This window comes from Nannospalax galili, unplaced genomic scaffold (genome assembly GCF_000622305.1).
Source record: "Nannospalax galili isolate Female #2095 unplaced genomic scaffold, S.galili_v1.0 scaffold433, whole genome shotgun sequence".
Lineage (NCBI taxonomy): Eukaryota > Metazoa > Chordata > Mammalia > Rodentia > Spalacidae > Nannospalax > Nannospalax galili.
This window is the reverse complement of record NW_008338715.1, coordinates 3903305-3916152: the sequence shown is the minus strand read 5'-3', so window position 1 is coordinate 3916152 and position 12848 is coordinate 3903305. Positions and strand designations below refer to the sequence as shown.

The window sequence follows — 12848 nt, the reverse complement described above, 5'->3', positions numbered from 1 at the left end:
CCAGAACACAGTTATGAAAACCTTCAACTCTGGTTTTCTCTTTGTATTTTACTTTAATTTCACTCACAAATTTAATTTATATGACATTCCTTATAAGTATCTTTACTTTAGCTTATAAGTAGATGCATACTAATATCACACACCTGTAATACTGAAATACAGTGGTGGAAATAGTCATGGCTCACCCTCTTGCTACTCTCTTTGGTTTGTATGATAATAGTAAGTGTAATATAAGCCTGTATCTGTTTGAAATTTGCAAACTGTAGAAATGCTTATTAAAGTTTCTATATTAGCATGTGTTAAGTGGGAGGGTTCTTACTTTCTAACTAACATCTCAGTATTTTTAACTATGATAAACCATGTAACACAAACTCATGAATTTTGGGGCAGTGGAAATTATTTCCTTTGACTCTTTTTTCTGCATATCATCAATTTGCTTTTTACTCATGTTTCTCCTACTGTCGCTGTAAGCTTACTTGTTGTTTTTTCTTTCCTTTTCTTCATGCTGTCGTTTAGAGCCCTACAGAGAGACAAGTACGGGAGTAAAGCTAAACATTGCATATCAAATGTAATTTTTTTTAGTTCACTTTTATTGCATCACATATAGATGATGTAGTTATTAAAAACAGTTCATCTCACAATTTTAAAACTGAAGAGCCTGTAAATCGACTTATATAAATATATGCTAATAGAGATTAGACGCTTTTGTTGTCTGATTCTTTTATTCTGTCACATAATCAACATAGTTGTTAAGTCTCATGTAATGTTTGTGTGAGTTAAATTGTTTTTAAATTCAGCATTTATTTTTTGCTAAGTAATTCATAAACTTTTAATTTTTATTAGTACATTCCATCATAAAAATGTGTCCCATTGCAACATATCCACTTTATTTTCTATGGCTGTTTTTAGTTTGATATACAATGCATTGACAACAGAAATTTAAGAAAACATGTTTCAATGCATCAGCAATGCAACCATAACCATTAAGCATACCATACCAGCCTCTGCAACAGTAATCACCTATTACATACAGCCCTTTAAAAGGCATTTACTTTTTTTTCTTAACATTGTGGATTTGTGTACCAGATATTTTATGACATGAAAATAAATAGTTTCAACCTATGTCTGTGATAGCTTATTAATGGATTTTGTAAACTGCTAGTTTTGAAAACTGTTCTACTTGGATGTAGAGTATGCACAAGTCCATATAAAATTAACATATATGTGACATATCATTTAAACTCTCATTGAATTGAGTTTTCATAAACATAATTGCATCACAGATATAGAATGAATGCTATATTTTCACAGATTGACACTGTATTGAGAAGTTTAACAGAACTGTTTAATTTTGCTGCAAAGAAATGATCCTTCCTTATTTACCAGTACTGGTTAAATGTTTATGAATATTTTTTCTTTTGTTGATGTGCTTGAAATGATTTATGAAACTGTTACAGATTCCTGAACTTCGGTTCATTCAAGGGAATGCAAAAACCTTGAAGAAGTTATATGGTTACATTTATTTCTCTGTAGCTGTGTCTTACCAGAATAAAATGTTTATACTCCTTTAACCCCAAATTTAATATACCAAAATCATGTCATTTTAAATGGTAACTGTCATAATGACACTGCTCTTAGGAACTAAATCCCTGTGTTTTTACAAATTCTCATGTAGGATTCTCTAATGGCCCTAAACAATAATGATGAGTTAATATGTAATAATAACAGAAGTGATTGTAGCAGAAAAAATTACAAAGCAAATCCAAACACTTTTGAAAGCTCCTATGTGTAAATTATTTTGACATGCCATATGTTTGAGCATTATTTCATGACTTGAATCATTCTGACAAATTTAACATAATCCTATTGTGGTTTTGTTTTTAAAGATTATTTTCTCTTATAAAACTATAGAAATTACTAAATGTTTTCCTTATTTTTGAACAGCATATTCAAAATATCACACATGAATTATGTTAATACTTAGCCATATCAGAGATAAGATATATAAAGTTAGAGATAATGATTCAACAGAAATGATGGGTATAAATTGAAAGCGATGACTATACCAAAGTCTTGTTTTATTTTGCTCGTTACAGCTTAACATGCTTTGGATATCAGAATCTGTTTATGTGAAATTGTAAATTAATAACATAGGTATTTTTCAAAATTCTAGGATTTATTTTGAGTACTTTTCTACTTTGAATATTTTTGTTAGTTTTTCAATTATATACTTATGTGTTGATGTGTATAAAGCTAATAGATGTTTGTTTATTTCTGAACATTTTATTATTAAGGTGCTAGCAATTTATACAAATTTCACAGTTGGTGTGTCTGTGTGTGTGTGCGTGCGCGCGCGTGTGTGTGTGTGTGTGTGTGTGTGTGTGTCCGATGGCTCATTGGATATACATGTCATAGTGTCTTGTAATCTTTTTCAGAGGGGCTTCTGAACAATGCCAGGGATACAAGTGTCATGGATACTCTACCACTGAATGGTAACCATGGCAACAGTTACAGCATTGCTGGCGGCGAATACCTGAGCAACTGTGTGCAAATAATAGACCGTGGCTATAACCACGAGACCGCCCTAGAGAAAAAGATTCTAAAGGAACTCACTTCCAACTACATCCCTTCATACCTGAACAACCACGAGCGCTCCAGCGAACAGAACAGGAATCTGATGAACAAGCTGGTCAACAACCTGGGCAGTGGGAGTGAAGATGACGCCATCGTCTTGGATGATGCTGCGTCCTTTAACCACGAGGAGAGTTTGGGCCTGGAACTCATTCACGAGGAATCTGATGCTCCCTTGCTGCCCCCGAGGGTTTACTCCACAGACAACCACCAGCCACATCATTATAGCAGAAGGCGGATCCCCCAGGACCACAGCGAGAGCTTCTTCCCTTTGCTAACCGACGAGCACACAGAAGACCTGCAGTCTCTGCACAGGGACTCTCTGTACACCAGCATGCCGGCCCTGGCCGGTGTGCCAGCTGCAGACAGCGTGACCACCAGCACCCAGACCGAACCCGCAGCGGCCAAGGGTGCTGACGCAGAAGACGTTTACTACAAAAGCATGCCAAACCTGGGCTCCAGAAACCACGTGCATCCACTGCACGCCTACTACCAGCTGGGGCGCGGCAGCAGCGACGGGTTCATAGTTCCTCCCAACAAAGAGGGGACATCTCCGGAGGGGACTTCGAAAGGACCTGCGCATTTGGTTACTAGTCTATAGAAGATGACACGGAAATGGCAACCAACGAGACTGCTAACACCTTGTGGACCGTTCTGAGCTGATATAAGCAGTGGTAATCGTGTGTACTCCTAAATCTTTATGCTGTTCTCAAAAGACAACACAGACTCTTTTTTTTTTTTTTTAACTTGGATTTTTAGGTCAGCCCAGGGGAGAGAGATAACTGCTGATATTCCCCAGTGCCCTGTCCTTTCCCATCCTTTCCCCTCAGATGGAGACTTCATTATGTTAATGAACGAGATATGAAGAAAATGGCGCTCATTGTGGCCTTGTTGAATTATGTTGTGTTTGTTTTAACATCTCTGATGCTCTGTTACTAGAATCACAAGGACCTGATTTTTTTTAAAGGCCAGAACAGTTGTTTGAAATTAGTAACAATGCTGCATCTAGATTTGGAGGGCTGCACAAACAGAAGCAGCTAAACGAAGTGGTTTATGGTCACTCACAACCTGAATTTTCCACAGCGGGAATAGCTGTGCAAGACAAAACAAGAAAATTAATAATCAAACGGAGGGGGATTCTAGAATTATATGCTAAATGCATATTTTATGATTTACTGTATTAACTGATGATAAAACTAATGGCAGAAAAAAAAATTGAACAATTTCTATGTCATGTACAGATACTAGCATCGCGCATATAGTCCGCTTTCTGTTCCTCCAGAATTTGAGTCCTGTTAATGTAGTGGGAAAAAAAAAAAAAAAGAAATTTTCTTTTTCTTTGTGCTAGTCTTGCAAGTTTGTCTACCAGTAAAAGCAAAGTTTCCTTCTTTTTTTCTTCATTTCTTTTTTCTTTTGCCCCCCCTCCCCACTTTTTTTCCTTTAAGATTTCACCTGGCAAAAAATAAATAAATGAAACTATCACTTTATAAGAATCATTTTCTAGTAATGCAAATTATTTTTTACAAAAAATAAAATAAAATAAATAAAATTAGACTTCCTTCCCTCACTATATATCTTTATCCAGCCCAAATATTTCCAACAGCATTTTTGCAAATTAGAGCAGAACGTACTTTTATGTTTACAGGGCACCTCTGTTGTAAGGCAAAGCATATTTGGCAAGCGGTTCATCACCACAGCAGTAGCTACGAGTCTAGGAGTCAGGAGGTGTCTATAGCGCTAGAGGGGCTTCTGCATGTGAAAAACTGTATTCCATAGGTGTTAAATTGCTGAATGCTCAGTCTGACCCACCCCAAGCGGACAGACACCTGCACTAATTGTTAGAGGAAATTCACAACCTCAGTAGTGAGAATTGAAAGGTCAAATTATTTTGAAGTGATTTTTTTTTAAGTCTTCTGTTAACAGGAAAATTTATTTATTTGACAGAATTTTAAGTAATGTAGGAATACAAAAGGTAAATTAGCAGCACATATAATTTTTTTTTAAATTTATGATCCATTTTGTATGGTCTCAAAGTTGGATGACCTCATTACTAATATTTGTTGTAAAAGTGAAACTTGTTTGCCAACCAATAAACAACTGATTGAGATTTAGAAGAGACTGTATGATGTATGTACTATATTATTAACTATTCTTTTCATTTTTTCTCGTCTTTCCTTCCTGTTTTCAGTATATAAACTTTGCTTATCCTCTGTGACCCAAGTCACACAAAAGAAATAGATCTGAGTCAAATAATCTAAGCATGTACAGTTTTTGTAAAGTCAACCAGGAAAATGAGACGGGCAAGATGGGTAACTTAGACCCAAGCAGGTTAAAACAGGTTATTGTGTGCTTATTTATAAGCCAGCTTTAATCACTAAGGTTATTTCCAAAGTCAGATTCACCCAGTGGTTTAAGTACTAATTTTGAGGGGGGTTGTTTTTTTCTTCCTCCTTTTCTTTTTTTGGTCTTTTTGACATGGGTCTCTCTGTAGCCCCAGCTGTCCTGGAACTCACTACATAGACCAGGCTGGCCTTGAACTCACAGAGATCCACCTGCCTCTGCCTTCCAAGTGCTAGGATTAAAAGCATGCACCACCATGCCTGGCTTCTTCCTCTTTTCAAAGCTCCATTTTGATGGAGAAAATTAGAAATTTAAATTCACTTAATTGGCTAACATATACAAGAATAATATCACTTGTATAAGGGCTGTAAAAGACTTTAAGTTAGCATATGGAGAATTTGGTTTCATTCTGGAATTCTCAGAAACAGAATTCATGTTGATTCTTCGCTCCCATGTTCTCCCACAACTTTGTGTCTCCCGTTTGTCCCCTTCCAACACTCTCCATGTAGCCTCCTTGTTGCTTCCAAGTCATATATGTGAGATGACTCATATTGTTTCTTTTCTTGTTCTATTTAAAGAAGAACATAAGGAGAAATAATTTGCTTGAAAAGAATTTTCTAGATCTTTCAGTCTCCTGCTGCAGTGTCTGATCAAGGAATCCCACTTATGACAAAGCTAAAATGAACTTGCCAATTTACAGTTTTCTCTTGTATATCGGGGCTTTATTTTTCAAAGTCTGTACACACCTATGAATTAGTATCTTAAGATGAGAAGAGTAGTTTAGAGAGAGAATAGCCAGTTTCCCACATACACTTTTAAATATGTGACAGAAAAAACTCCCGCTGGGCCAGAACACACTTTAATCATTATGTAACCTCAAAATATTTCATATATCATTGTTTTTGGTTAATTGATATGAATATTTTCATTAAGCCCGTAGACTCTTTAATTTGGAGGACAGCAAGCATTAGCAGTAGTTAGTTTTCCTCATACCACAGTGACAATATTAACACGTGAAAGGTGTTTAACCCACCCAACATATCTATTTGGCAATTTCTTTTTAAAGATCCCATTTTCAAACTAAGGTATCTTCAGAAACATGCATTTTTTTTGTGGACTGTGAGCACTTGTACTTGATTTGAGAAATAGTAATCTGCCTGAAAACAACTTCATCAGTAAGAAGTTGGTTTCACAGAACCTTGAGGAAACTACCTCAGCTCAGCTGGATAACGCTCTGGTGTTCCTGCCTCCCTGTGTGTGGTGTCCTGTGTTTCATTTTATGGCTATTGGAAGCAAGTAGCCTCCCCAGCTCCACACAGAACAATCTGAAGAAAGAGCTATTGAATGTCTAAGCTGGTGCAGAAGATCTTTGCACGTGCTCAGTTAACTATGCTCTTGCATCACGATGAAGGGGTAATTTTTGACCTCTTGTTCATCACAATTGGTACGCTTTCAGAAAAAATTAAGATCCCAAAGATTTTCAAAAGGAGAGAGTATTCCTTCAAATTTTATGTGACTAATGGGACAAATTTGTGTATATCTAATAAATGCACTTAGTCCTGTTTATACTAGCAAGAGTTGAATTCTTGAACTTGGATCACTTTTTCCCATATTTCATGTAATCCTACTGATGGATTAATTGTATTAATTTTTTCTTCACTCTAGAACCATTTGTTGACACCATGTTTTAATATCCTCTGATGTTCATGATATGCTTATCTGCACATTTTGATATATTTACCTACTCTTCCACAAAGAAGTAAATTCTATCCAATAGACATAATGTACATACATAGCACATTATTTAGTCACCTGAAAGTAAGTTATATAAATGAACCAAACCAATTATTACTTCCTACTAAAATAATATTTTTGTAATACTTTACACTTGAATTTATTTCCTCTTTGAAGTCTTAGGTCATTTGACAATTTTTCAGGACACTAGCTAATGACCTCAGGTTTAATTGATTTGATACTGATGGATTGATGCATAGCAGTGTTGCTAATTAATAATATTCATGAAGAAATACAAAATCAGGGAAGAAAAACAAGGTTGAAATTTTAATTAAGTTTTGTAAACATCCCTCTTTGTTTTTACTTCATTAAAGATGAACAAACAGTAAGTACACAAGTAGTATGCTAGACTAATCATAATGAGTGAAAACAATTGGCATGAGAATAATTATGCTGAAGTGAAAATAATCAGGAAAATGTAGTCAACAAAGGAAGGTAATATAATTGCCCTTAACCTCCTGCAAAAGAAAGTCACAACGGCTCTAAATTAAAATAGAGTTTATGGGGCTGGAGAAATGGTTCAGTGGGTAAGAGCACTTGTTGCTTTTGCAGAGGACCCAAGTTCAGCTCTTAGCACCTATATGACATCTCATAACCATCTTTAACTCCTGTTCCAGGGGATCTGATGTGATTTTCTGGCCTCCACAGGCACCAGGCATGCACATGGTCCACATGCATACATTTAGGAAAACACTTAAAAATAAATTAATCTAAAATGTTTAAAAACATAGTTTATTACTTACATTTTTAAGGCCATCATATTTTTTAATTGACATAATGAAATAATTTTTTAATTATGAGGTTTTAATTTTCAATATTAACAGGGAGATAAAGCTTTCCATGATATAAAAGAATCAGTAACTTAAGAATCTATATTTAATTTTATGCAATGTCTTAAGTTACCACAACACATATTCAAATCCACTAATTAGTTTAGTACTTTAAAGATCAACATTAAACTCATTTTTGTAGGAAGAGAAAAACAGTCTAACGTATCTAAAAATCAACTCTCAACCAAACTATATTCATGTAATTCTGGGTTGTGGCAGTTTGTTTTTGAAAATGTTCAATGCTACTGCCCCAAAGTGCTACAACCTAGAATTATTTTTAAAAAAGAAATGACAAATAAAAATCACTTTAAGTGTAACACATGTTAATTCAAATTTAAAAAGTGAAAAACAAACAGAAAAATCTGAAATTCTGAACTGGTTTTGAACAAAGCTGAAGATGTCATCATTGATTTCCTTTCTCTAATAAAAGCACCAAGATAAAATACTATGTACAAACTTCCAAGTGTATTATAGACCAAGATATTCAGATTTTATTGGTTTTAGAAATTCATGAATGGTCACATAAATAATTGCTATGCATTTCTAAATAAGGCTTTATATATTGAAGTTTTACAGCTAAACTTTTAGGAAGATGGAAGTGGAAGGGGGTGTGGAAATATGGAGAAATAGGTTATGGAACCATTTTTTCACAAATGAATTCTACCTAAGAATCTTCTTTGGACTCATAAGATAGACAAAGCCAATGAGTGAATCCAGTTTTGTAGTCAGCAAAGTTGTCTATCTTAAGCCATCTGAAAAACATTAGACATGTCAATTTCTTTGCAGTCTGGTAGAAAGGAGCTGCTGATAGCTGCTGCTTTGCTGGTTAAGCCATAGGAAGGACCTTTCTTGTTTACTATAACCATTTACCCAGACAATATCCTTTTTCCTTTAAAAAGGAAGTGAGTCTTTAACTTTCACCTATACATATATTTTTATGCAATCTGATTCCTTTTATAAACTTTCTGAGGAAATACGTTTTTTACCATTATTATTAACTTTGTGTTTTATTCAACAAACTATGTAGCTAATATAATTTTGCATATTCTCATTTGAAATAATTATTCTATACCTTATTTTTCAAAAAGATTAAAATGTCATCACTTTCTAACTAATACTTTTAAGTCACTATTCTGATGTCTTGATTTCAAATATGTTTTGATGTTACTTTTTGTCTTACTAGTATGTCAACTGTGTTTTCACTCATTTGATAATTTGTATATTAAAACTGTGGTTTATGTGAAGTGAAGGAAGACTAAACAAAAGAAACCTCTTTCGGTAAGCTAGTCTTTTCGGTCGTAATATGAACAGAAGGAAACAGAATTAGGTTGGCAAATGTATGCCAAGGAGACAAGATTTAAGTTGGAATTATACAGAAAAGCTTTGGGGGGGTGAAAAAAAACAACAAACAAAATCACATTTAGGGATAAAATTTTATTGTAACTGATTTAAGAATATAAACTTGGATTTCCCATAATTTCATGCTACTAACCAGAGGAAATACTACACACTTTCAGGACTGTTTAGACATTTCTCATCAACTAGATCTTGTTGTAAGGAAATGTCAATATTTTATAAATGTTTTTCAAATATAAATATTTTGCCTCAGTTCACCTTCACTGCCTAATCTGCTGATTATTGTACACCCACACATTTAATCTACTAGCAGCTTTGCTACTTTAGACCTTTATTATGAATCTTTCTGTGAACATCAAATGAATATTATATTAGAATTATGCACATTGTACAAAATAATAACCAAGCACTATTCTTGTTACAGAATAATTCATTACTCATATGAATATTATGTTAAGACTGAACAAATTAGTACAGTGTTAAAAATATTACTCTCAAGTCCTATCTTCAATTACTGTAGTCAGTTCACAAAATTCTGCAGAGACTTTTACGTGTGTTGGATTGTCAAAAGACTCCATTATATGATGCATCCTGAAGAACTCCCAGTGTGGTTTCTCACTCTAGAACTCTGAAAGGAACAGATTGAAAGGAGGTAGTAAAGTAGGCTTCCAAGGATCTAAGTTAAACACTGCTTTTGAGACTCAATAGATTTAAGATGGAAAGCCACAACCTTTGATCCAGGAGGCAGTTCCTAAGAATCTACTTGATTCAGATTCAGAGTACTTTATATTGAATGGAACTACTTTTTCCTTAATGGCCCAACACTGCAAAAATTCCCATGCTATTGAAGAAGAAATATCTTCAAAATTCAGCTATAAAGTATCTTTTACAGGTTAAAAGCTGTTATGTTTCCTTTGAAGGTTGAAGCAGGCAAACTACACCTAATGCCTGTGTTGACTGACTTGAAAAGATATTTCACAAAATTACTGTACAATTGTCCCTTCAGGAGTAGTGGGAGTCTTCAGGGTTGTAACTGGAGACACAGTAAGTAGAATCTGGTGTCCTCTCATTTTAAAACTGACTACTCTTGTGCAGTATTGTTTGCAATGCCTTTACTTTAAACTTGTCCCAATGACCTGAGGGCTTGAATGACATTTTGCATCAAGAAAGGTGAGGAAAAATCTTTTAAAGATAATTTTCATGCTTCATTGAGGAGTACAGATTTCATTTACCAACTTGAATAAAAAGACAGTATGTCTTGAAGAGCTGTAGATAATCAGAACATGCTCTTTATAGATATGTCTCCATTGTGTATTCTGACACTGATCTTTGCAAACTATAACGTCAAAAACTTTGTAGAGTCAGGTTGATTCCCCCTTATACAACTTCTTTGAACACATTGAAAGTGGACAGATGGTTTGGAAAGCTTTCTATATCATAATCCCCCTTGACAACAGTTAAATTTAATTTAAGATTCATGTTTCAAAAACAATTATTTCCAGAATTAACAACCAGTTGAACTATTGCTCACTGACAAGAGAAATTACTTTTAGAAACAAAAATATACCAATTGGGGCTTTGGTCTTGTAGAATTCTATTATGTTTACATATGGCATTATTCTGACCACGTACACCAACCAGATTTCAAGTTATTGGATTCGCCTGCCCCCTTGTACAATCTTTTCATCTTAAAAAATGCTCTGTACAATCACATGTAAAACCATGAGCTACAAAACTCAATAAAAATATCAGTAAAAAGTAAATGATGTAGTTACTGTTGTTATATGGGAATTCCAAAACTTTAGTTTTGGGATAGTGTTTCAAACTACAGGATAATAACTGAGTAGTGTATTTCAAATGATCTTCAAGCCCTGTCAAACTCCCTCATACAATGGACAAACATATGGAAGTCCTTGTTTTCCCTTTATTTTTACAGAACTGTTACCAGCTCACCTATCCATAAAGCCATTTGTTCTTGGCAGGAACATAAGCAGTTTAAATAATTTCCTTTTTGATCTTGAACTTTCCCCTTCATAAAACACAATCAAATTTAATCTTATATCTGTGGTGTTATCTGAATTCCTCTTATCCAAATGGAAACAGGAGGGCCATCCATGGCCCCTGGGCCAAAGGAGATTTTGAGCCCTGTGCTGTTATATGTTGTTTATCTTTGGGATAAAGGTACAAATGTGTTGTATCATGTAATAGATATTATATAATTACTATTCTGAGGATCAGGGATTTTGATTATTTTTTAAAATTTTGATACACTGCATCATATAAATGAACAACTTAAAAGAACCCATCCCTTTACATTTGAAGGAAATATTGAATAGTATGAAACTCAAGGTTTGTACAAAACTTATTTCACTCGGAAGTAAAACAAATAGATGGGAGACTGGTCAAAACAATCTATACTGAGGGAAAATGTGAAAAGAGAGAGAAATGAATGAAGGAAGGTGGAAGAGAGGAGAGAGAGTGAGAGCCTTCTTTAACTTTAATTTCTGATTCTATTAGTAACCAATTATATACATTTTCACAAATTTCTAAAGATAGTGTTTCTCAGCAGGACATGGTGGTGCAATCTCTGCATTCAGGAGCAGAGCAGAGGCAGGAGGATCTTTGTGAGTTCAAGGCCAGCTTGACTACTCAGCAAATTGTAGGCCACCAAAAGATCCATAATTTTAAAGCACTGTCTTAAAAAAAAAAAGAATAAGATTTCATATCTACATATTGGAATGCAGTTTTTATGTGACACATGCCTTTCTAGGCAGAATAATCCAGAAAATTAAATGAATTCTTACTTAATTCTAAGAAGACTGTGTCTTATTGATTCTATTAGATTTTTGCCCCAATAATGGTTAGATATAGCAATAAGAGTCTAAATCAATTGAAAGCTCCACTCTGATACATGTGACTGGCTTGTTCTATCATCAGCATGTATCATACCACATCTTTCTTAATATTCATACACAATTTTTCAGAATCAATTTTTACTCAGCAATTCTGCAAACTGTTATTTCCAATGCTCTACTGCAGCATTTTAGAGCTTTGCTCAGCAGGATTTATCTAATGGGAAACTATAGTTCTCAGCCTAAATATATCAGTGGGATGTGCAACTGAACAGATTTTCTTTACTGAAATATTTTAAAGAATGTACTGCCTATATATTATGCTGTTTACTAATATTATTTGACTATGAAATCCTTATGATCACTAAATTACCATGTGTGGATAACCTAATGATTCACAAAACTCAATTGTGAACTACCAAACACTCTTTCATCTGAGCCATTTATGTCAGTGAAATGTTGGAGATACAATTCCTCTAATAATAATTGACTTTTTAACCTATGATAAAGAAGTTATAAAAATGTCGCCATTGACTGTCTGCTTCCAGTCTCTAAGTAGAGACAGAAAAATTGAAATGAATGCTTAGAACTATAAAATTCATTTTACTGTAACTTCCTAACTTCTAAAATCAAATATCCATTTGACAGCAACAGCTGAAGATAAAAACAGTCTATACTCAACACCCATGTTTGTCTGTGGTAGTGAGATGCCACATTACAGCAATGCCTGAACAACAGCATCCTGACACTTGGCATCCGCTAAAACCAAGAGTGGGAACCTCCCTGTTCTGAGAACTTAATCTTTCATATTTCTCCAAAAACTGTGCTCCTATTTAAACCATACATTCAGCATGAAATGGGGAAGGAAAAAAGAAACTGTCTTATAGGGGGATATTTCCCTTTCTGATCCCTACTGACCTAGAACATCACACACAACAACAAACAGATGTTATCAGTCTAATCACACCTGTTGTTTAGAATATGAAAGGAATAATTCCTTGCTTCCAGTGAAGATTCACTGCTTACAGTGCTTAATAATTTCACA

At 34.4% G+C, this 12848-nt stretch overlaps 1 protein-coding gene across 18 annotated transcripts in view; it reads left to right on the top strand.

Moving 5' to 3' along the window:
• Adgrl3 (adhesion G protein-coupled receptor L3) overlaps window positions 1-12848 on the top strand; it is an 877792-nt gene that overhangs the window by 836945 nt on the left and 27999 nt on the right. For 8 of the 18 annotated variants that reach the window (XM_008833274.3, XM_008833268.3, XM_029563593.1 and 5 more), the window contains 2 exons: window positions 517-534; window positions 2436-3954. The exons of 1 other annotated variant lie outside the window; for it this stretch is intronic. In XM_008833274.3, the coding sequence (XP_008831496.1) occupies window positions 517-534; window positions 2436-3232 (815 nt within the window). In that variant the 3' untranslated portion in view covers window positions 3233-3954. Of the gene's footprint in view, window positions 1-516; window positions 569-2435; window positions 3955-12848 lie in introns of those variants that run through there. 9 more of the 18 variants (XM_029563592.1, XM_017798203.2, XM_008833276.3 and 6 more) reach the window with 3 other exon arrangements.